The sequence below is a fragment of the Panicum virgatum genome, chromosome 9N, assembly GCF_016808335.1.
Source record: "Panicum virgatum strain AP13 chromosome 9N, P.virgatum_v5, whole genome shotgun sequence".
NCBI lineage: Eukaryota > Viridiplantae > Streptophyta > Magnoliopsida > Poales > Poaceae > Panicum > Panicum virgatum.
Genome location: NC_053153.1, coordinates 22,475,273 through 22,499,427, shown reverse-complemented (window position 1 = coordinate 22,499,427; position 24,155 = coordinate 22,475,273). Strand labels below are relative to the sequence as shown.

Here is a 24,155-nt window from a genome sequence, read left to right as displayed (position 1 = left end):
CAAAGCGTGAAAAGGAAATGATTGCTCAAATGAAAGGAAAGAGAATTGTTGCAATTGCCCGGATGGGAACAACCAACATTTCAGATAGTTTAAATTGTGAAATGAGTAAAAGGATGATGTCGACAAGGAGAGGGGATAGGTGGCTGAACGGAGCCATACACCATGGTCCATGGATGCATGGATAGAGAGCTGCCGTGGTGGTTGGTGGTAAAATGGTAGATAAATTGGACCATGGTCCATGGATGCATGGATAGAGAGCTGCCGTGGTGGTTGGTGGTAAAATGGCAGATAAATTGGAGTTCAAGGAGACGCTTGTACGGGCGGCACTTGTGACTTGTCATAGTCATAGTGTTGTTTCTGAGAGGAAATGAGGAATTGACGTTCTTCTGATTCCGAGCAACTTGAGGCAATTTGGATGCTCATATAAATGGTCGAAATGTTCACGAGTCACGGACTCACATTACCTAAAGTATTGTAAACCCCTACTAGTTTAATGTATATCTATTTTCTAAAACTCAATTACATGTTGATTTGACTATTGCTTCACATAATAGTTCCTATCACGTACTGTAGGCAAAAAAAATCCGTCTAAAAAGCTCGCTGGTTCTTATCAGCAAAATCCACCGTATGCAATCGTGCAAAAGCCATTAACAAACAAAAAAAGAGATGGCACTGTCGCGTGTGTCCCACATGTCAGTGCCATCGCGGTTAACTTGTCCCACCTCCAGAAGCCTCCAAACCTTCCCTCATCGACCAAAGTTCCAGAAGCGCATGACCTAAAGGAAAAAAGAAGAAAAAAAGAGGGCAGAATCCCAAAAGCGCATAAACCCCGCAGCCCCACGCCGACGCGGTTCGATCGATCTGGTGCTTCTCCGCGGCGCACGTCTTCGGAACGACTCCTCGAGAGGGTTCGAATCTACCGTCGCGTCGAGGGGAAGAGATGGTGCTGATCGAGCTGGAGCCGGAGCCGGAGCCCGAGAAGGCGACGCGCCCCTCCCCGCCGGTTCCCGAGGAGCAGGGGGCCGCCGAGGCCGCCAGGGAGGCGGCGCGCGCCTCGTCGCCGCCGGCGCCTGGCGAGCAGGCGGGGGCCGCGGCCGGCGGGGAGGCCCCGAGGGCGGAGGAGGAGGAGGAGGCCTTCGAGGACGCGCTCACCGACGAGCAGCTGCGGGAGGTAGGCCGCGAGCGCCCCCAAATCTTAGCTTTCCCCTCTTCCGTTTGTGACCGCTTTGCTGAAATCTGGAATTCAGTTGCTAGCTGCCTGAAATGGCCGTTCTAGTCTAACCGATTGCCTGATTCATGCGTTGACGTGCGGGGTATTGGATTTGTCCATTGGTAATCCGGTTGGGTACTGTAGAATTTCTATTCTTTTTGAAACATGTGTACTGTATATTTGGTTGTGGGTGAATCCCTCAGTTGCTGCCCCTATTTGCTGTCGACAACTGGGAGATGGTGCTATCTTTAGTCCCCAGTGTCTGGATAACTATGATCCCATGCCTCTAATTCTCTATTTTGGTAGGTCCTTTTGATATTTCCTTGCCAGGAATGTATACATTGTTGCCTTCATTCATGTATGTTATTACAGTTGTTGAGCCTATTGTCATGTTAAGTTCTCAGAATGCAAGTGGTCTGTAGGTTTGTTTTGTGTTTTGGTTATACACTTGTACCATAGCTTTTGTAGGAGATACTGATTGGTTTTTGTTTGGTTACAAGTACAAACTGAAGGCGGTAAAGGCTAACTATCTGCTAGAAAATTATGCATATGCATGTATGATTTGCAAAAACTGATGTGACTGGCACTATGTACAGCTTGTCCTCAGAATTTTGCTTGCCATGCTATGTTTACATAACTATCCATTTGCAACATAACAACAACTCAAATCTTCTGTCCCGCATATGCAAAAATAGTGGGAGTGACTAAAACCAAATGTGGTGTTTCAGAATATTATTAGGCTAGCATGAACTGCCTGCGCATGGATAAATAGGGAGTTGATTCATTATCATGTTGCAACATTTATGATCGTACTTGTTGGATCTGATTATATTTTGTAAGTTACTAGAATTAGTTATGCTGGAGATACTTATTGGACTCTGATACATGATTAATCTCTGTACTTGCTGTAGAAAGCTAGAAACCAAGCAAATGATGCAAAAGCAGAAGGAAACAAGCTTTTTGGTGCTGGACGATATGAGGAAGCATTATCTCAATATGAAATTGCTTTGCAAATTGCTGCTGAGCTGGAATCTTCCGAGGATATACGTTCTGCGTGCCATTCAAATCGTGCTGTATGCTTCTTGAAGTTGGTGAGATGATTTTCTGATTGGACCACAACTTTGATGTATATAGAAAAATATTAATATTTTGTGGCTTGATACTGTTGTGAAAGTCCAGTACTGCAACTGTAGCTATGTATTTGTCATGAATATGGTTCTCGAGCTCTACTACAACTACTTATCCCATTAGCTCTTCATTTTAACTCTTTTTAACCTACAGTGGCCTTTTCCTTGCACTCCTGTGTAAATTTGCTAGGAAACACTTTTAGAACATATGCTGCCTGGACCTGCTAGAGTAGAGCATGTGTATCCGGTGTTATAGAAGTTAAGTTTATACTTGGCGTTGCTCCTATTTTTATAAAATGTTGTGTAGTTTTTCAAATGTTTTGTGCTCTTGGCCTTAATCTATCTATTTACTTGGATCAGCACATCTGTTGAATAAATTCATTTTTTTATCTCGTCACAAGCTTATCCCTATGCTGACTTTTGTGTTATTAACTTATTATGTTATTAGGGGAAACATGATGAGACGATTAAAGAATGCACAAAAGCACTTGAGCTCAATCCATCATACATGAAAGCCTTGCTCCGGAGAGCAGAAGCACACGAAAAGCTGGAGCACTATGATGAAGCTATTGCTGGTTAGACCCCCCCCCCTACCTACCCCCCCCCCCCCACACCCAAAAAACAAAATAAACAAACAAACACCGCCATTTTATGTTTTATTTCGCATCATCTATTTTCACATAAACATGTATCACTTCTGAAATTCACTAGTTCTGATTGCTGTCAATTTATTACTGTTCACAGATATGAAAAAGGTTATTGAATTGGATCCTTCAAATCAACAAGCCACGAGGTCACTGCTCCGGCTTGAGCCCCTGGCAGCTGAGAAAAGGGAAAAGATGAAGGAAGAAATGATTGGTAAAATGCTGCCTTTTTTCTCAAGTATTTCAGAGTAGGATTACTGGCATCTAATTGCGGAAAGCTGTAGACATCTTTTATGTAAAATGTTTTATCTTGTTATGCTTGGTAGTTTCAGGAGTCCATACAAATCTAATCAGTATATACTTTCCAGAACAGCCTGGGATGAAATCATTAGGATGTAGTATGTGCAAGGAGCCAAGGAAAATGCCAAAGTTTCTTATTGATCATACAACTTCAATTGAACCAAATGATTGCTCAGTATCCTACCATCATCAGGATTTGTTCATTTTGTATTGATAATAATATCACGTGCTGGTTGTGCATAGTGATCGAGTAGTGTACATGTTTCTATCGGTGCATCATTTTCCTTATTTCTACCATGTTATCTGATGCAGCGAAGTTGAAAGATCTGGGGAATTCGGTGCTGGGGCGCTTCGGGATGAGCGTTGACAATTTCAAAGCTGTCAAAGATCCAAACACAGGTTCCTACTCCATTCAATTCCAGAAGTGAACACATGGTGAAGAAATACACAGATGAATATCGGTGGGAGGCATATTTCAGTTAATGGAGTCACTGGACTCGTCGCTGTAATTGTCCGAGGCACTTCTGCATCACATACATGGTCCATGTTCACGTAAAATCCTGCACATCGATCTGAACATAAGCGATCCTTGAATCTTTTGTTTGCGCTCATTGCACGTTCGAGATGATTTCCCCCGTCCGCGCGTGCGCGTCATCCAGCTAGCTCGGTGCACCTTGGTTCGATGGTACTTTCCTCTTCCGCCCTTAGAAACCGGTGGAGTGCGAACTTGTATGATAGTCACTTCGAACTCTTGTAGTTTCCTCGATACAAGTCGCTTGTGATGAAAATGGGAACCGTTTTGAGTTCTTTCCCCACCCATTGTACCAGTTGTCAGCTGAACAGCATCCGCGTACTATTTAGACCTTGAGGCTTATAATAAGTTCTATCACATCAAATATTTCGATGCTAAAGACTAGATATAAGCAAATTATAAAATCAAACGTATCAACCTAAGGTTTATTCACGAGATGAATTTATTAAGACTAATTGATGCATGCTTACCACATGTTTACTGTAGCATTACATGGGCTATTTATCGATTGATTAGACTTAATAGATTCATCTCCGGGCTAAATATGGATTAATTAGATTTAACAGATTCGTCTCCTGAATAAATTTAGGGGTTGTAGAATTTATTTTATTATTAGCCTATATTTAATACAACTATGAGGGGCAACGACCATACCCCGTGTGTCGGTCACCAGTCGGCCGATGGCGTGACGTCTTGGATCGTCCCACAAGGGCTAGGTGCCATAAGGGATCAGGGCCGCCCATAAGTCCACCTCTCTAAACTGGTCGATCAGGGAAGCTAGGACATCCTTGGAAAGGTTGGAGTCGGCACCACGTGCGAGCAGGCATGCGTTGTTATTACCAGTGTAGAACCACGTCGAGCGGAGGCGAGTTTGAAGTGGTGCGATGCGATGAGGGAGGAAATCCATTCCCACCATTGCTGATGTAAGCCCGCCCTGACGTAGTCCGGTGAACCAGGTGAGGAACGGATCCCACGCGGCCCTAGCACCAGCGCCCCCAACCAGGTGGAGGTGCTCATCGCAAGACCACATACAACCATTGCTGCTCCCAGTTATCCCACTTGCCAGGAGCGAGAGTCGATGAACTCCTGACGCACTGTGGATGAATCCGGAAGTAACAGCCACCCACCGTGTAGTGCTGGAGGGCGGCGCTTGGACCCGGAGACGCCGACGGCGACTGGTAGAGCTAGAAGAAGTACCGGAAGAGCTCCACCGACGACTGCACGCCGACGAACATCTCGCAGGTGTGAGCAAAGAGTGTCAGCGTCATGACGGTATTGGGATGAGGCGCACCAAGTAAATGGTGTACGCCTCCAACGCACCCACAAAGAATAGCGAAAATGACGGCACCAACCCCACCACTAGAAAGGGGAGCAAGGTGACAATCGCCCCGAAGCCTCGTGGTTGGGGAAGGCCGTGGCGGCACGTGGCTGGTGGGAGGCCGTGCCGGCATGGAGGATGGTGGAGGGGGTCACGTGCCCCCTCGCCACCTCCACCGCATTCGGGCCCACCGTCAACAAGGCGAAGACTCCATCACATTCGGGCCATTATTATTTAAATAATGCTCAAATGGAGGATTCCTTTATTTAAATCTCTTGCATATATCTTTGGATGATATGGAGCTATTGTACGTCTTTGGTTTATTACCGTGTTCCAACTCCAGAAATCAGCAGACTTTATTGTGAATAGTTTATTTTAACCCTTATGAATTGGCCCACATATTATTCTCTATTCTCCCCTCCTCTTCCACTCTCTACACAGATGCAGCCCGAGGCACACGCAGCGTGCGGCTCCCGGAGATGCGCGTGGCGAGGTGGCTCCCAGAGGCGCGCGCGATGCGGCAGCTCCTGGAGGCGGGCGCGGCGTGGCGGCGGCTGAAGGTGCGCATGGCGCAGCGGGAGGTAGGCATGGTGGCGGTGAGGAAGAATATTGGGTGAGGGCTAGAAACATAGAAACGAAGGGGTATCTTGTGTAATCAATGACAATGGTGGGTAACTAACCCCAAACTCCACGAGTATGTGTGAAACTTATATTTTTGGAGCACCCGTTGAGGATCTCAAACATAGAGTTGGCCCCTAACTCGTTTTTTCAGGAGTTGGAGTTGCTGGAGCTGGACGCGTTTGGCACGATATGTTGGTGGAGTTGCTGAAGTTTCTGGAGTGGAGCTCTACCAAACACGCCCTAAGCGCGCTCCTCCCAAACGGGAAGGAAAGAAAGCATTGTTGCAATAGTGCTGCCCAGCAAGTCAGCAACGAAGACCCAGCCTGCGACCTGCCCCCCACATCTCTTCCCTACATGCTTTCTCTCAGGTGTCATGGGTGAGAATGGTGGCACCAACCCCACCAGCATAAAGGGGAGAAAGGTAACAATCGCCCCGAAGCCTCGTGGCTGGGGGAAGGCCGCACAGAGGATGGTGGAGGGGTCGCGTGCCCCCTCGCCCGCTCCACCGCATTCGGGCTATGTACGAGTATGACCTATTCCGTGATAATTTGTTTCACACCAGCACAAAGTATATGTACAACCGCATTCGTGATAATTTGTTTCACACACCAAAAAACACGATGACGAAGAATGGAACGCTAGTCACTGGGTTCCTCTGCTGTGGGCTGGCTGTTGGTTGCTTCGCGGTGTTAACCACAACAGTCTTGCTCTACCTCCGACGTAAAAAGACGGCCGCAACATGCGCTACGACAGCCGTCGGCGCCGTGCCGGCGCAGCCATTGTGGGTGTTGGCGATGCAAGCATTTTGTGGGTGCCTCGATAAGTGCATTGGCGGCTTCATCGTGGGGCTTGTAGAGGACACCTGTCAGTGCTACGGGGACGAGGTCCCCTTAGCCACGGACAACAAACTTAAGGGAAATGGGTCGGAAGGTCCCTCTCTCTCTGGCCCACCGGTGGCAAAGTGGCCCGGTACCAGTGCAAGACTCCCCATCACTAGGTAGCCCACAACTGATGGGTGGGGGGGTATGTCCCCCAAGAGTAGGGTGATCCCTTCGTCGAGAAGGGCTTGTCTGACGGGGCATTAAATGCGCCCGCCCTACTATGGGCGGGCGAGCCATGAGGGAGACACGTCTTCCTTGTAAAACAGCATGATTACGGGAGAGGCCTCTCCCCGAGCTAGGTCCCATCACCTGACAACGGACTACAGAGTTGGCCCCGCCCCTCTTCGAGACCAGTGAACAAGGCGGCGCCCTGAGGAGCACATAAGGAGGACCCTGGCATAAGGGATCCCGGAATGACGTAAGAACCCTGGAAAGGATCCTGGAGCATCTCGGGGTCCCTTGCGGGGCAATCCGGGACAGCGGCAAGCCAGGGCCCATGAGAGAGGGTTCTATCCCGCAGACAGGAGCCACTTGCAGGACGGAACCCTACATTGCACGCTGCATTCACACCAAAGGCGGCAACCCTCTCCTCACCCCCAGGGGAGAGGTTATAAATAGAAGACATGAGCAACGCATAAGAGGCTCAGATCCCTCCAGATCAGACTCTCTTGTTAATCATGATTTATGTTGTTATTCTAGTTAATTGCAAGAACATTATGTTTAATTAGAACATGGAGAACCACCAAAAAAAATGTACAACCACAATTGTCACATGGCTCTGACCTTAGTCAATTAATTAGGCATGTGGTTAACTAACAGCCTTACTGAAAGGGCAAGGCGGGGGTCGGTGTTGTGTTATAGCCCTGTCCTCTTATGGTAGCAGTCTTTGCTAAGGTGATGACCATTACTACTGAAACTCTAGCATGCTATTTAGTTTTCTACGTGTCTTTGTAAAGGCTTCTCTGCTGTTTACCTCGGAAGTGTTTAAGAGGATAGCTACCTCGGGCATCAAGAGAGACATGACTTGTGGTAAAGGTGTACAACCTTTGCAGAGTGTAAAACTAATATATCAACCGTGTTCACGATCACGAGCGGCTTGGACCCTCACATGATAATTGAGCTTGAAGAATAATATAATTTGTGGTTCCTTGATTTTGGTTATAATGATGTTTCCTTTATGTCTAATGGGTTGGTATAAATTTATACTTAGTAAATAGGTGGTTGCCAATAAAATATGACCAACTAAAAATGGTAACCGCTATGAGCCTACCAACCTTTCTTGATGGCCTTGTATCTTCCCCCACTTATTGAGTATCAACTATAAGTCTATCATATGTATATAAATTTAATCCCGACGTACATATGAGATGCATTTGATTTCTTTCTAAAATCGGATGTGATAAGATTTCCAACCTTATTTGCAGATCTTGTGACAAAAATAATGATAGAATCAATGGAAGCATGATGAACCGCTTCAAATCAGCCCTGGATAAGATGGAGCTCAAGGAGATTCACCTTCATGGCCGAAAACACGTGGTCGAGTGAAACAGATGACCCCACGCTTTTCTAAAATTGATCATATTTTCTGCACTGGGGAATAGGAACTCACGCATCAATTCTACTACTACTTGCAAGCATCGTCTTCCAAAGCCTCATGCTGCTCACCTGCACACCTTTTCATCGGAATTTCGCTGGTTTCCGCTGTGAATCCTATTGGTTAGGACTGCCAGGCTTTGCTGAAACAGTGGTTGACTCATGGTCCAAGCCTTTATCCTCCAACGATAAGATCAGAGTCATGCATGTAAAACTTGCCCGCTTAGGCAAGGTACTCAAACAGTGGGGTTGCAAGACTATGGAGGAATGGAAATTTCGCACCGAGATAGCACAGGATGTAGTGCTGCGGTTGGATCAAGCACAGATCGGTTACACCGGAGGAACTCTCCCTTCGCAAGCGGGCAAAGCACAGAATCCTATAGGTTTTGTAGCTCTAGTATATAAAAAAAAAGGTTTTGTAGCTCTGCGCGGACTCAAGATCAGACTTACAAGGATCAGGGAAGGAGATGCCAATACCAAATTTTTCCATCTCAGAGCCACAACACGACGCAGAAAGAACTTCATCCATGCTCTCTCTCTCTCTCTCTCTCAACTGCAACTGGCACAGTCACCGTATAACAAGATAAAGCGCAGGCCTTGTGGTTCCAACATTACACACAGCAGTTGGGGTCTTGGCCCCTCTCTCTCTCTCTCTCTCTCTCTCTCTCTCTCTCTCTCTCTCTCTCTCTCTCAACTGCAACTGGCACAGTCACCGTATAACAAGATAAAGCGCAGGCCTTGTGGTTCCAACATTACACACAGCAGTTGGGGTCTTGGCCCCCCACGGCCGCATTCACTGAACTGGGATTTCCTTGACATTCATCAGTCCCACTCCCTTGGCCACCTAGATGCTCCATTAGTTCAATGAAGTCCGGCGCACAATCCTTGGTACACCTGGCAGAAAAAGCGCCGGGGCCGGACGGGTACTACATTATATTGGCCTCTTGTACAAATTAAGGTTTTTGTACAAATTAAGGTTTTGTTTAGATTCCAAAATGCAAAATGTAAAATTTTTGTAAATCGTTTGTATGGTGTATTAAATGTAGTAAAAAAATAAATCGCATTACACAAATGGACTGTAAATTGCGAGACGAATCTAATGAGCCTAATTATGATATGATTAGACACTAAATTGCTACAGTAATGCTACAGTAAACATGCTCTAATGATGAATTAATTAGACTCATTAGATTCGTCTCGTAGTTTACAGACGAGATCTGTAATTAGTTTTATGATTAATTTATATTTAATACTTCAAATATTAAAGATTCCTTTCTAAAAACACAAAAATATAAAATACAAAGTGATCTAAACACACACTAAGCATGCTGGCAAAGTGGCAACTAACCCGTCAGGATCTCATGCAGGCCCCGTATCAACTTTACAATCCACGAGCTCAACACTGGAACCTCCTAAGGCAGCGTTTAGTTTGTGAAAAAGTTTGCACAATAATCATTACATTGAATTTTCAGACACATGCATGAAACAATAAATGCAGTTGAAAAAATAATTAATTACATAGTTTAACTGATTATCACGAGATGAATCTTTTAAGCCTAATTAATCCATAATTAGACATTAATTATCAAATAACAACGAAATGTGCTATAGTACCCACACTCAAACTTTTTCAACAACTAAACACCCCCACCCCCTAAACTCATGTCTGATGCATAGTGTCGCCAAAACGCATGTCCTTCATTGGCTTGATGGTACCGAACGAGTCGGAAGCTCCTCAGTCTGCATCTAGCACACGAACAACTTGACGAGCACGATTGCAATGCCGTGTCGATCGGTCTACGGAAGCAACGCGCCCAAGACTTGGAGGCCAAGGAAGGAAAATGCACAGGTCGCGTAGCAGCAGCGATTCCCAGCGCCAGCTCCGCCCCCGGTCAAATTTGCGTAATTGCGTCGTTGCACCCGTCTTCTCGTGTGCTGCCAGCTGCAGGAGTAGTGTGTGCCGTTGAGCGCAGGGTGCCCGATTCGGCCACAAGTGCCAACGGCGGAGCTGACCCTTGACCGGCCCGTTGCGCCGCTGACCGGAAGAGCTACCCGAACTTGTGCCGGCGCAGGAGCCAGGACGACGGCACCCCGCCCAACCAAAGCCCCCGAAAGAGCCAACAGGGGGGCGCAGACCAGGGGACTCGAAAAGGCGTTCCCGAAGAGAGGGGTGCGCACCGCGCGCACTGCAAGTCTGCAACCCGAACTTGTGCCGGCGCAGGAGCCAGGACGACGGCACCCCACCCAACCAAAGCCCCCGAAAGAGCCAACAGGGGGGCGCAGACCATGGGACTCGAAAAGGCGTTCCCGAAGAGAGGGGTGCGCACCGCGCGCACTGCAAGTCTGCAACCCGTGCGGGCAGCGGGCGGGCTGGCCGGCGCGGCGCCCGACACGACCCGCGCGATTTCCAACGTCCACACAAGCCGCGCCGTGCTGCAGCGGCGGCGGCAGCGCGCGCAGCCCGGCCTGTCACATCAAATCAATCACCGCTCCGCGTAGATCACATCAAACCATCCATCTGCTGTCTCACGCATTCGATTTCCCTCCGCTGCTCCGCGCCGAGCCGCGCCGCCCGTCCGTCCTTCAACGCTGCTGCCGCTGCCGCTGCCTCTGCGTGCGCCTCCCGTCCGGCGGCCGGGCCGTCCTCTGTGCTCCGGTGGCGACGCAGCGGCGAGGGCGATGGCGTCGGGGGGCTGGGCGTGGGTGGCGGAGGTGGCGGGCGAGGAGGTGGCGGGTAGGATAGTGGCGGGCGAGGAGCTGGCCAAGCTCGAGGCCGCGCACCCGGGCCGCTTCGGCCCGCTCAAGGCCGAGCTGGAGCGCCTCGTAGCCGACCCCGGCCTGGACGCGGCCGCCTTCCCTTCGCTCGCCCCGCCGCGCGCCGCGGTCACCACCGCCACCGACGACGGCGACGGCACCGCTCCCGCCTCCTCCCAGCCTGCTCCTTCGCTCGAGGGCCTCCTCGTCTGCACCCAAGGTCCGCCCTCCACCTGCCTCCGTCCACATGCCACGCCGCCCCTCCTGTCCCGTGAAACTGGATCACTGCCCGATCGAGCACTCGTCGTCGCTTGCGCACTTGCTCACCACGCGTGGTCCTGCTCACTCCATAAACCCCATAAACACAAAAAAACATCACATTGAATATTTCGACACATGCATGGAGTACTAAATGAAGTCTATTTACAAAACTTTTTGCATAGATGGGCTGTAAATCGCGAGAAGAATCTAATGAGCCTACTTAATTCATGATTTACAACAGTGATACTACAGTAACCATCCGCTAATTATTAATTAATCATGGATTAATTAGCATCATTAGATTCGTCTCGCGATTTACAACATATCTGTATAAAAAGTTTTGTAAATACACTTCATTTAGTACTTCAAATTAGTAAGATTTCAATGCAAAAATTTTTTGCGCTGGAAGGCCTTTGTTCATGGAAAAGTTGGTTCTTTTCTTGACGATTTTCATGGGCGACTTCTGACTGGCCATAATGCCGTTGATGTGAAGAAGCTGAACCGCAAATATTAAAGCAAGTTATGTGTGCCTCATTCCAATTACCAACTGCAAGTGTTGCTCCACGACGCACTGAACCGATCTGTTTCCCTTTCATTGTGATGCCAATTGGGGATGGATTCAAACCATCCCATCAAATTGGCATCATGGCCTTCAGCACGGAGATCTTCCTCCTGCAACCATGCCAGCATGGGTGAACTCGAGCAGCCGGGGGGAAAAATTGAATTGGCGAGGAGTTCTTCTTTTGGAGAAAGTTTGCAAGGAGTTTTCCCAGATGTAGAATTTTGAATGTTCTTTAGTGGAGCCTTTGAAAATGGATCAGGCTGCGTTTGGATGTTGGCATTAGAGGGTGGAATTCGGAATTGGAATTGGCTGCCACCAATGCCACCGTTTGGATGTCAAACGAATTTGGAAACGGAATCACGAGTGAATACCGCGCGGCATTCGACTCGCTTGCGCGCGCCTCCTCCCGATTCAGAGCCTCCCCCCTCGGTATCGTGAGGCATTCGCCCGGTCCTCGTTCGTCTTGTCGAAAATAAAAAGAACCCCATCCTCAAGCTCAAGGTCCGGCCGCCGGCGAGGCCTGCGCACAAGATCCGGCCGCCGGCGAGGCCCGCGCGTGGCCGGGCGGAGGGACGACCGGTGGCGGCCCTCTCCATCTCCATGGCCGAGCCCGTGCAGGACGCGCCTTTCCCTCTCCCCTCCCCTCTCCGCGCGGTGTGGCGCCGCCGCTTCCCTGCCCTTTCCGCGCGGCGAGGCGCCGCCCCTCCCTTGCCTCCACTCAGGTTAGCGAGCCGCGCCCACCCGTTCACCGGCCGGTATGCCGCCCTCTGCCCCCTCCGCCGCTCTGCGGCTCCGCTGCTCTACTCCCCCCCCCCCCCCGCCGCTTGCTCCGTCGCGCCCCTCAGCCCCCGCGCCCCTCCCTCCGCCGTGGCTCTGCTCCCCGGCGCCGCTCCCTCCGGCGCTGCTCGGCTCCCCCGCGCCCGCTCCATTCCTCGCGCCCTGAAGCCACCACGCCGCCGCGCTGCTCCCTCCGCCGCGCCCCGAAGCCACTAGACCGCTCCCCTCCTACTCCTCCGTGCTGCTCCCCTCCTCCTCCGTGCTGTTCCACCGTGCCGTGCCCTCCGCCGCCACTCTGCTCCGACCGAGCAGTGGAGAGGAGACGGAAGACAGGTCGATCCCAAATCTACGGTATGCACATCCAAACAAGAATTGATATTTGACTCTAGTTGAATTCAATCTAGCAATTCCATCTACATCCAAATGATAGGAAGTGGTAGGAAGTGAAATAGAATGAAATAGAGCCACTTTGGGCTTCCAAACGATAGATTTGGTATTGAATCTATTTCAATGCCTAGGCTGTTTTGGTATTGGATCCAATTCAATACCAAGCCTTCCAATGTCGACATCCAAACGCACCCTCAGAGAAAAGCGAACTAAACTGAAATAGAGGATTTCGCAAAAAAGAAAACTGAAAGAGGGGAAATTATCACTTTGGGCCTCTTCTAACGTTTCTGGGCCAGAAAATCATTATGGTCCTCTAGGCCAGTTGGGCCTTCACTTGAGCCAACGGGGAACACAATAAGTTGCGTCCAAACTTTCCGTATTCGCTGCAGCCGATACAGCGAGTAGACGGGACGGCACAGTTCCGGCCAAGGCGTTGCTCCGACGGCCGCCGCGGCGGGCGGAAGCACCGACGAGCGCCAGCCGCCTGCCTCCCCCCTTCCCGCGGTGGGCCTGGAAGGAAGGGAGTCCCCGAGAAGGAGTTGTGGGGAGTGTCCGGTGGAGGAAGCGGGGGGAAGGGATGGTCTGGGCGCTGACCCCCGTCGACACAGTGCGCGGTGCGCCGCCTCCCCCGCCCAGGCTCTTGTCGCCTTTTCGATTTCCCGGTGTTTTCTTTTTGTGAGTTTGGGTCGATCGATGGCTTGGTGAATGTTTTGTTGTTGCGTTTCGCAGGGACGCAGAAGTATTACATCTTCGCCGCCGGGACGTACAAGGTCGGCCGCAAAGGTGCCCCCTTGAACCCCCCCCCCCCCCCCTCCTTGTGTTTGTTATGCGGCTCCTTGCAGTTCATTGGTGTGGCGATGAGCTAGTTCCTGTTAGCGATTGGTGTGTCGCGTTTCACTGAACAGAGATTAGACCATCAGAAAAAAAAACTGAACGGAGAGTCGGAGATTAGGCATGATGTCTTGGCTCCTCGGATTGAAATGACAATGTGAACTAGGAGGATATTTATGAATTTATGTTTGTGACTTATTGAATAAGCAATGGTGAAGAACAAGCATCCTTGATTTATGGTTTTATGAATGTTTATCTTATCTTCAATCCATGCCTGACCTAGTGAACAGAACAGTATAGAGATCTCAACCATAGATTGATGTTGTTGGTAAATTTTCACTACAGATTGTGATGTCGTTGTTCAAGCTGACACATCTATATCCCGAGTCCATGCGGAGATTGCAATTGAAAAGATGGTTGCCTGGGATCCGCATTCTGGCGCACCTGCCAGTCCATCCTATGTTCGTGTAGTCGACCGATCGAAGTATGGCACATTTGTCAACAAAGTACATGGAACCCAGGGCAGTCGTCTACATAAAGATGAAGATGTAATGCTTACTGATGGGGATACTGTGACTTTTGGAACTGGGAATGCAACCTTCAGGTCAGCTCAAGTCAAAATATGCTATACATTTTCTAATCCCTTCACTTCTTTCAAACTTGTTGGGTTATAATATGTTGCTATGCATAAGAATACCTTATCAATACATGGTGTCATCTTAGGCATTTTTTTGGTTAACTCATATGTATCTTTTTTTTCTGCGGGTAAACTCATATGTATATCTTTGTGATCCTTTGCTGTGAAAGTTGAATGCATCAGTTGTACTAATTTCCATTTTTTTTATCTTCCTGACAGGTTGTCATTTGTCCCCATAGTGGCCTTTTTTCATGGCAGAAAGTCGGCGCGAATTGATCCATCGTTGCATGCAGTCATGACATCTATTGGTTAGTGGTAATCAACACTTCCATTCTGTAATAGAAGCACTGTTGGTTCATTATCAAGCATATAGTTTTTTCTTCAAGAATATTGCAGAGTTGCTGACACATGGTTATCTTGCACACTCTTTTTTTCTTTTTGTAAGGTGCATACGCTACTCGTAAGTGGAGTGATGAATGTACACATGTTCTTGCTGATGAATCATGTTCATTGACACCAGAGCTCCTCGATGCAGTTATGGGAAAGAAGCAGATTGTATTGGGAGAGTGGTTTAAGGTACTTGCTTTCTCCTATAGTCCTATGGCCATACTTCCTATATACTCCAGCTCCAGTCTTTTTTTTTCCAAAAAAAGATCAGTTAATTGTTATTTTCCATGTGGATGGACTTTGTGAACTAGCTGGTTGCACGGCAAAAGAATTCATGATCATACAGATGATCCTGAAAAGGTCATGGGTTTTGATTGTTGAAGATTGAACACTTAGTTAACTTGTGCCATATAAACCATTCTTATATTGCATGTCTCAAGCTTAGTTTTGTACTATTTTTTATCTGTTTCAGGCAATGGCTGAAAAGAACATACACATAGAAATCCCTTCTTGTACACAGTAAGTTGTGGGCAACCCTCCGACACTTGATAATATAGTTTGTGTGTATCCTTGTATCATGTTTGTGCTTGCACTATGATGATAGACCAAGTGTTAATGAATTTGATCCAGATACATTCCAAATTTGACTCTTGATGGGACAGTAATCAAGATGGTGGAGATCAACCTCATTCAGAATTGTCTAGCAGGCTATACTTTTATCCTAGGGCCATCAGATAAGGTGCTGTCTGGTTCTTTTTCTGTTGAAAGAAAAAAATTATCATTAGGCACTTTATTGTTGGCTAATTCTATTCAAGTGCAGTATCAATTTGGTGAGAAACTCCATGGATTACTGGAAGCAACTGGAGCAAAATATCTCCACATTGACGAATTTTGTGCGAACAGCCAGGTAAGTGCTGGTGAAACCATGTTATGATTGTTGTCTTTAGAAAATATGAGATGTGTAATCCGTTTTCTCCAACAGGCTTGTAGCGAAAATCAAAGTTTTCCCTGCTGGTCTATGCCAGCAGAATTTTGCATAAGTCATTCTAGTTGATTGCTACATTGCTTTTGGTGCCACAACCAATTTCTACCTTATCATTGACAGGACTCAGTAGCTGGAGATACTGATCAACAAATTCTTGTGGTTCCTGCAAGATATCCTTTAGAGTTTAGTAAGATATGTGGGCTATTTCCGTTGTCGAAGATCAGTGATGTTAAGCTATTTGCTGCTATATTGTCTGGCCGCTTGGAAGCAACTGCTATTGAACCACCTGCTTGTAAGTATTAATAGAACAAATCCACTCACTGCTATTCCCTTTTTCTTTACCTTCACACTAGCATTTTTTATGTGTTTCCCTGCATCATTCAAGATTATAAATTCAAATGTTCTCTTAATTCTGTTTCTGACAGTCATTGTTACATCATCGAATTCGACGGATGAAACTATTGTGGCGGATTCTGATGTTGAAATGGAGACCGCAACTTCTAATCCTAGTGGTGCTGCCTACAAGTCTCAAAATCGCATTGAGAACATCTCTGCTGATGAAAAGGAAAACACAAATATAACCAATGAAGTTGCTGTAACTGTCAGTAGAACAAAAGCTAATGTTATTCAACCAAATGACACTTCGAAAGCTGAAGCTTCGAAACCTACGGAGGATGATGTTAAGGTCATAGACAAAACAGCAGTATATAGATCCAAAGCTAGAGATGAGGATGTTCGTGTTATAAGCAAGGTGCTTAAGGATGAGAATTTGGACATCAGCAGGGATGGGGCTTGTGATATAATATTTAGTCAGGATCTGGTTGTCAAAAGACCCCATCGGTCAGCTCCTGCTGCATCAACTGAAGGTGGTGTTAACTTCAAGCGCTTTAGAAAGGTATATATCATGCAAATGTAACATTTTCTCATGTAGTCCTTTTTGGCTTAAACAACTGAATGTGTCCATGTTTACTTCTGGGCCTCTGACCTTTTACTTCAGAGGGAAACAGTGTCGGGAAACAGCTTCAAGGACCTTGTTCCATTTGCACGAGATCCATACAGGCAAGAGCCAGAAAGACTTCCATTGAATTTTGAAGGTTATCAGGCATGAAAGTCTAATTAGCTTTTTTTTCCCCTTTCTGCAGAGAATCTGACTATGATGGGAGCACAATGACTGATTTCATGCGTGAGGAGAAACAGCGGAAACAAATGGAAGCCATTGCAGAGGACCTCTTCAACAATGCAAAGGTGCATGCCTATACCTTATGCATACTCCATAAGCTTGTCGTGTGCATACTTTAACCTCATGATAACTATGGAATTTCAGTCAAAGAAACGGGCAGCCGCTGGCAGTTCAATTCACATCCTACTTACTGGCCGCAGATGAGAGCCTGCAGGAGAAGATTACCAGTATATGTATATGTGCTCCGCCTGACTTTTCGTTCAGAGGTGGGAGGCCTAGATAACTGCAAGCGCAATTGCTCATTTCCTAAGCAGATGACAGTTATCCTGTTGCACCTTCGGTTCTCCAGTTCCGTTGAAGGTTTCTGGAAGTGTGAGAAGCCCGCTCCAGGACTCCTTTTTTACCACTGCGGGAGAGACCAGCTTAGTGCTGTAAGCATAGGAAGGTTGTGTTAGATATGAATTGTAACCTGAGGGCACGTTCGCTGCTATTGGCAAGGGCTATTAGAAATGGGTCATGTTGTCTCTGAGGCTTAGTTTCCTGCTGTGATTTTGACATCACATGTTGGATACGTCATGCGTCTGGCATAGTCGTCCAGAATTTTACCAATTCTCAGTTCAGTTTTTGTTTGATCACATGGAAGAACTTTGGTCGGATTTCGCATAACCATTCGGCGTGTTTGATCAAACTGTTGCCGTTTAAAAAAGAAAACGAAGGATACCTGCAGCTTTCTTTGGCGCGGCTGGACTGTATTGCTCTCTGGTATCGGATAGCAAAACACGAAAAGTAGCACTATCTTGTGCACATCGTCAATATTTAAAATCATCTCAGACCATTAAGTAAACTTCACATAACTACAGAATATTTGCACGGCAGCCACCCGTCAGCTAGACAAACCCATGAGAGTTCGATGGGCAACAATAAAAACCAAATTAACCATTGAGGTGCAACAAACATAACAGTGATGGCCATAAGCGTTGGCTTCATTGTGTGAGAGAACAAAAAACCAATCTACACGGCAAGTTCAACACTAGCTTCAAAATTACTCAACGTTTGTTCAGAACCAACTTCAAAATAACTCGATGATGTTTGATGTGGCAGGTTGGTTCAGCAAATTATCCGTGACCCGTAGCTTTGCACACATGACAAAGGCAACTATCGTTTCCCTGTGCTTCCCTAATGCTACAAACTAAACCATCCATTCATCCAACAAGGTGGAGACAAGACATGCATCCAGAGCTTTCATGAACTTGGGCCAGGCGATCCTTGCCTCAGCTTGGCATGTAGCAGCAGACCCATCTGATCTGCTATGGCTTTCTTTTTCGTAGCCACCTACACCAAAAGTATGTCCAACTTCTTAAATACCAGCTATAAGTAATGCCTCATTAACTCAAATTATATCACACACACCACACTGAGCTTTGTGGTACAATCCTGTCTCAAGGACAGATGATAAGTTCAACGAATGGGGATCTAGCAGTTGAGTAAAATGTATTTGTGTGTCCATAAGACAAAAAGATGACTGTACAATAAGAAGATGACTCATCCAGCTACTGTTTCAGAAAACAATCCAGTCATAGTCTATTTATCTCTTGTGAAAAATTCGCTTAGCAAGACACAAGAACTATACTGCCAGAAACTAGTTAAGTTCCGAATGCGCAAGATGAAATTGCCTAAATTTGTGGCTTGCGGACTAACATCAACTTGTACAGTTGTACTGACTTCAAGTTTATATGCAATTTTGAACCATGGTTGAATACAATTCATGCATTATGACGCATAATTGACCTAACGAGGTACTAAAGTACATAATAAAATAATATCATTAACACGTAAAAATGATTCAAAAGCGCTGGCAATTATTTCACAGTAAGTAAAATAAGGACACTTGGAGGGATGATAATTGCTTATACAATATAAATTACACTATGAAATAGAATGGCCAGTTGTGTTAGGCACTGAAATTCCAACTAGCTATCAAGCTTGGTGAAAATACTGGTTCTTACATAACCCAGCATACTATGGGTATGTCAAGAAAAGTCACAGCAACAAATCAGATATATAGGATGTATGCGAGGTAGCTAGAAAATTTAAGAATACAGAATTTTCTCTGAATGTCATGTCAAAATTATTTTATAGCAATGAAACTAGAATTATTCGTCCAAATTAGTCTTGTGGATGTCCATACAGTTACTATTGTTTATCAGTAATGAGTAACCCATGCAGTGAACATGAAAAAAGCATTTGCTCCTCAAGGTGGGAAGAAATAGCAATATATACAAGAGCAGAGCAGTCAAGCAAACATACTACATACCTCAGCCAGTTCATCTAAATTTGACTTCAACAAATTAATTTTTCTTTCACAGTATTCTTTCCCTTGAGCCATGGTTTTCTGCACAGCAAACATGGAGCATTTGAGTACACATAGTGTTTAACTAGGGTAATGCATAACTTCAGTTGGTTGAAATAGGTTTAAAATAAAATGACCTACAAGCATGCATTGTACATTTATGTTGGAGCAAATCGAAACATTCTTCCACTAGTAAGGCAAAAACTGAATCACGAGTCATCACTGAACGCCTAGAAGGCTAGTAGTTGGAGATTCCCCATCAGAAAGGCTGAGAGAAACATATTGCACAACACAGAAACTAACCTTTTCCTTTATGCAATTATCAATCAATATTCAGGTTCAACATGATGATGTGGTGCCAAATAACCAGCCATCGTGGATATGAGGATATCAGAATGCCACCCCACCCATCTTGAACCCAAATGTTTTCGGTCCAATTAAAGAAGCTTTCATGGTTCAAATAATTAAATCCCTATAATAATCTGGATATATAATATACTAAAGTATAAAGCACATGCTAGCAAGCTGAACTGATCTGTCGAACAATTGCAACAAGCGAGGTTACCTCGATGAAGTAACCAGTGCCGACGTCGACGAGGACCTTCTCGGCGTCGTCAAGCGAGCCGGGCACGTAGAGGGACGCCGTGAGCGGCACAAGCATCTTCTTCCCTGCACACCCACGACCGGAAGGAAAGGGTTAGCCAGAGCGCGAGACGCGGGGAAGGGAACGGCGATTAAAGGAGAGGATACGCACCGTGGGGGCGGAGGGATAGGTCCTGCAGCGCCGCGGAGGCGCTCTCGAGGCGAGTGATGGCCGTGCGGATCTTGTTGAGGCTGTCGTGGAGGAGGTTGACCTCCAGATCCGTCTGCTCCTTGAGCTGCTCCACGCTCAGCTTGTCCAGTTCGATCCGTCCCGAGGTCGCCATGGCTCGCGCCTTGCTAGCTAGGCTTGTCACGGCGGCGCCAGGGGGGGGGGGGCGAGCCGGCGGCTGTAAAGGCGGAGGGAGGAGTGGCGACGGAGCCGCGGGCGGACAATACTGGCCTAGTGGGCTAGCAGGCAGCCCACGTCTGTAATAAATAAAGTTTAAAGTGACAATAAATGCGATTGCCCCTATAGCTCAGTGGTAGAGCGTCAGTCTTGTAAACTGAAGGTCTGTAGTTCGATCCTGCATGGGGGCAGTTTTTTAGTTTTCTTTTCATTTTCCAATGGATTTGGATTTGCTAACCACTTTGTTATTTTCTTTCATTTTTGTTTATTTTTTATTCTATTCTATCCATTAGATGACTTGCTAAACATTTTGTTATGTTTTCCTTCTCTCGACATGTTTTTTTCTTTTTCTTTTTGATTACTTCCAAACAAAATTGTTTTGATTCCCTTTTCACATGTCAAGCACACGCGCGCCAACTGGGATTGATATTTTATATTATTCTTTTGGGATGATAATATATTTTGAGATAAAAAAATGATTAACCATGATTTATCAACCTATCTTGCCTCCAACTTGTATTGTACACGGAAGACCTCCCCCAAAAGTCTCTTCAATGTTTCAAAATAAAGTCTATTCTTAGTCCAAACCGGTTCGTCTTGACCTTTCATCAACAATTCCAATGATCTCTGAAGGATTGATATGGTCACTAGAGAGACGGTTAATAAGCGCATTTTCGAACACGAAAGCAAGGTTAGTTCAGTTAGGAACTGAAAATTTTGATGATTCAACTTGGATCGGAACTTCCGATATATTGTCACCAGAGTAAAGTATATCAGCGGTCCCTACACTTGTTCTAGTGTGTTATATAGATCTCTAAACACTTAAAATGCATTTTCAAATCCTTAAACTTGTTTGGATGTGTCACGTAGGTTTCTAATCTCTCAAAATGTTTTATTTAGATCCATAAACTTGTCCCGCGGTGTCATGCAGATCCCTAAACTCTCAAGATACTATTTTTAATTTAATATAACTATTGTTTTGCTACTCTAAGTTAATGAAAAATATAAATAGTTAGTAGGAAATATTTATGATTAGCACTGATATCTCTATGTTAAACGAGAAAACTATAATATCCACAGTTGATATCAAATGATCTAGATTAATCCATGATGCATAACTAATAAGTAGCTAATTCATAATTAAAATGGTTTTAGTGGTAAGATTTTTAAATGATTCGGTTGAAAATAGTTTAATAAACAATCCATTTCGAATACAAACAACTAATGGTAATTTTCAGAGATATAAAAATTCACCTTGAGAGTTTAGGGACCAAAATGACACATTGATACAAGTTTGGAGATCTGAAAATGCATCTTGAGAGTTTAGGGACCTGAATGACACCTCTGAACAAGTTTTGTTATCTAAAAATACATTTTGAGAGTTTAGGGATCTAGACATCACATCTAGATAAGTTCGAGGACCCAACATGTATTTTACTCTTGTCAAATTAAAAACAAATCCTCGTGTATGCTACCTTAGTATGAACTCAAGGCTGCCGTATAGTATGTACTAGTTGAATACCCCGCGCGTTGCTGCGGGATTTCAGAGAAAAAATGTTGAAGTTGAGTGTGTTGAAAAGATAGAGTTATGAAGTTGCAGCCAATTTTAGCATTGCAGATATATGGCATGTTTGTATATAAGAAATAATTAAATATGGAAGTCGATGTACATATAAGAAGTTCTAGTTGCATAAACCGATAAAAAGAGGAACCATAATAGTTATGATAAGGATACGTAAATTTTATTCCGGGAGGAAATGGAAATATCCGCATCATTTCGTGAAGCAAGAGATTGGACTTTGTAACGACTCTCTTGGATAACTGAAGTTTCTAGAATTTTTTTAAAAAATTAAGTGTGAGCAACGCAATTTTGTGAAATGTTGATAATCGGAAAGAATATGTTTCATTGGACCAATGTAGATATTTTGAATTGGTTATAGATTCTCCACCATCATGATCTGTATTACTGTAGTATAATTATACTTGGGCATTTCTCGGGTCGGGTCGGGCCGAAAAAAACCCGGTAGAAAAACTCATGGCCCGAGCCCGCCCGTGGCCCGGCGAAAACCCTAAAATGTTGGCGCGAGCCCGCCCGCAGCCCGACCCGACGGCCCGCGGGCCGACCCGCTGACCCGACGGTCACCCACATGATCCCAGAAACCAGCAGCAACAATCGTATATGCATGACTAATTTAAATATTACATGATCCGAACATCACAATTCTGATAAAACAACTGTACAACACATGCACCACAGACAATAGTTCACACAGATCACAGATGTGATAAAATAAAATGGCAAATGGCATAAATAAATAAGATAACAGATCACATATGTGTCTTTTTGACCGGGCCGTTGGGCCGGCCCGCGGGTTTAATTTTCAGCCCGCACCCTGTGGCAGAACCGCCTAAATTATCCCGGCTCAAGTGCGTAGGCCATCACCATAAAGGCAACATTAGCTCAAACGCACTTCAAATGGAACAATTCTTGGTCTGTCGGGTAACGTCCCGATACAACCACCGGTTCTTGGGTCGAACAAGCATACCCCGCACGAAGGCGAGTCCAGAGATATTACAACCACAATTTTACAACACAGGCATGGTAATGAGTACAAACCAGATAAAACTGTTATTACAAAGCCAACTTAAATAAAACAGTTATACAAACCGTAAGTGTAAAGCTTCAGGGTTTTAAACAGCGGAAGATAAAACACGACGGCTACAACACGTCGCAAAAAGGATACCAGGCTAGCCCAAGCATGGTATCACTTGTCAAAGTCATTGCCGGTCGAAGACGTATCCCACTCTACGGACCAGCCAGGAGGCAACGAGCAAGGATAGGTCAAGCTAGCGATCTGATCCTCAAAACTCATATCTGAAAAAGGGTTTCAACAGCAAGGCTGAGTATTCTGATACTCAGCAAGACTTAACCGCCAACGGGTATAAGTAGCCCACTTTAGCTAGACTATGCAAGATTTGATGAGGCTCTGGTTTTCCTTTTGCTGAAAAGCAATAAAGAGTATGTCCTTACTTTCAAGTTTTAGCTTTCAAGATTCTAGTTGATTAACCATTTTATGTAAGCAACTACTATCCAATCATGGTAGAAATCTAAGCAAACATCAAGTTTGATTATAGTATTGTTGCTCTTCTTACTCTGTGTGGCAAAGAGACCAAGCAGTCTCATTTCATCGTGAGAGGCGGACGATTCTGAATCGAAATTCAATCTTGCAAGGATAACCTAGCACACACGTCTGGAACACCGTCGGGTCATTCCCAAACAACCGTTAACCTTTCTTTCCGGCTTGTGGATAGGGCCACTCTCCCCGACTACAGGGCTCCAAGGCCGAACCTTGTCCCTCGAAGTCGTAGTGTTGCGCAACATAAAAATAAAACCTATCCCTAAGAGAGAGTGAAAGGTATATCCATTCCCCGGTCCAATCGGCTACTAGGCTTGCCGCGTACCATATTTACGGCATGTGGCTAGTACTTTCAAAAACTTAACCAGCACTACCACACACCGCGACCTTAGCAAGTTCATCAACACAGACGGGGTCTCACATAAAGTCATGATATCGATCACAACCCTGTCCGTCGTCCTTATATTGATAACAGAAAGTAAACAAACAATTCCTATAAAGCTCGCGAGTGACAGGCAATCACTCGACTTTTACCGGTCCTATAAGCTTAGCAAGTAGTCGAACTCAAGTCTAGTATTCAGTACAGGAGTTCCTAGGGTCATGCATCTAGGGTTTTCAATTCAACTCCTAAGAACTGTAAATGCATAAGCAAATAACAACCGTAAATGATAATAAATTGAAATATAGGTTATG

At 45.8% G+C, this 24,155-nt stretch overlaps 3 protein-coding genes and 1 non-coding gene across 9 annotated transcripts; 3 read left to right on the top strand and 1 right to left on the bottom strand.

The window, feature by feature from the left end:
• The first annotated feature begins 794 nt into the window (after positions 1–794).
• Positions 795–4,069, top strand: LOC120691701 (tetratricopeptide repeat protein 1-like). Of its 2 annotated transcripts, none has more exons than XM_039974859.1 (5): positions 795–1,171; positions 2,122–2,301; positions 2,786–2,912; positions 3,082–3,195; positions 3,355–3,558. In XM_039974859.1, exons 1-5 carry the CDS (start codon positions 941–943, stop codon positions 3,378–3,380), a joined length of 678 nt encoding a protein of 225 aa, XP_039830793.1. In that variant the 5' UTR covers positions 795–940; the 3' UTR covers positions 3,381–3,558. The 2 variants fall into 2 exon arrangements, with proteins under 2 accessions (XP_039830793.1, XP_039830792.1); XM_039974858.1 differs by lacking the exon at positions 3,355–3,558 and adding an exon at positions 3,594–4,069 and having other exon boundaries at positions 796–1,171.
• Positions 4,070–13,344: 9,275 nt separating this feature from the next.
• On the top strand, positions 13,345–17,653 carry LOC120691452 (nijmegen breakage syndrome 1 protein-like). 5 transcript variants are annotated; one of them, XM_039974523.1, is made up of 13 exons: positions 13,345–13,581; positions 13,697–13,750; positions 14,144–14,402; positions 14,655–14,743; positions 14,881–15,011; positions 15,295–15,341; positions 15,453–15,561; positions 15,643–15,729; positions 15,928–16,099; positions 16,233–16,673; positions 16,761–16,866; positions 16,950–17,052; positions 17,188–17,653. In XM_039974523.1, exons 1-13 carry the CDS (start codon positions 13,545–13,547, stop codon positions 17,440–17,442), a joined length of 1,890 nt encoding a protein of 629 aa, XP_039830457.1. In that variant the 5' UTR covers positions 13,345–13,544; the 3' UTR covers positions 17,443–17,653. The 5 variants fall into 5 exon arrangements, with proteins under 5 accessions (XP_039830457.1, XP_039830459.1, XP_039830458.1 ...); XM_039974525.1 differs by having other exon boundaries at positions 17,132–17,653; XM_039974524.1 differs by having other exon boundaries at positions 16,233–16,702; positions 16,805–16,866.
• A 222-nt stretch (positions 17,654–17,875) lies between these two features.
• LOC120692062 (probable prefoldin subunit 5) lies at positions 17,876–20,366 on the bottom strand. The gene is made up of 4 exons (XM_039975272.1): positions 20,092–20,366; positions 19,903–20,006; positions 19,302–19,379; positions 17,876–18,319 (listed from the first exon to the last, which is right to left on the bottom strand). The coding sequence occupies exons 1-4, from the start codon at positions 20,261–20,263 to the stop codon at positions 18,230–18,232; spliced, it is 444 nt and encodes a 147-aa protein (XP_039831206.1). The 5' UTR covers positions 20,264–20,366; the 3' UTR covers positions 17,876–18,229.
• A 78-nt stretch (positions 20,367–20,444) lies between these two features.
• On the top strand, positions 20,445–20,516 carry TRNAT-UGU. Its single transcript has one exon. It is a non-coding gene; the product is annotated as a tRNA-Thr (tRNA).
• The last annotated feature ends 3,639 nt before the right edge of the window (positions 20,517–24,155 follow it).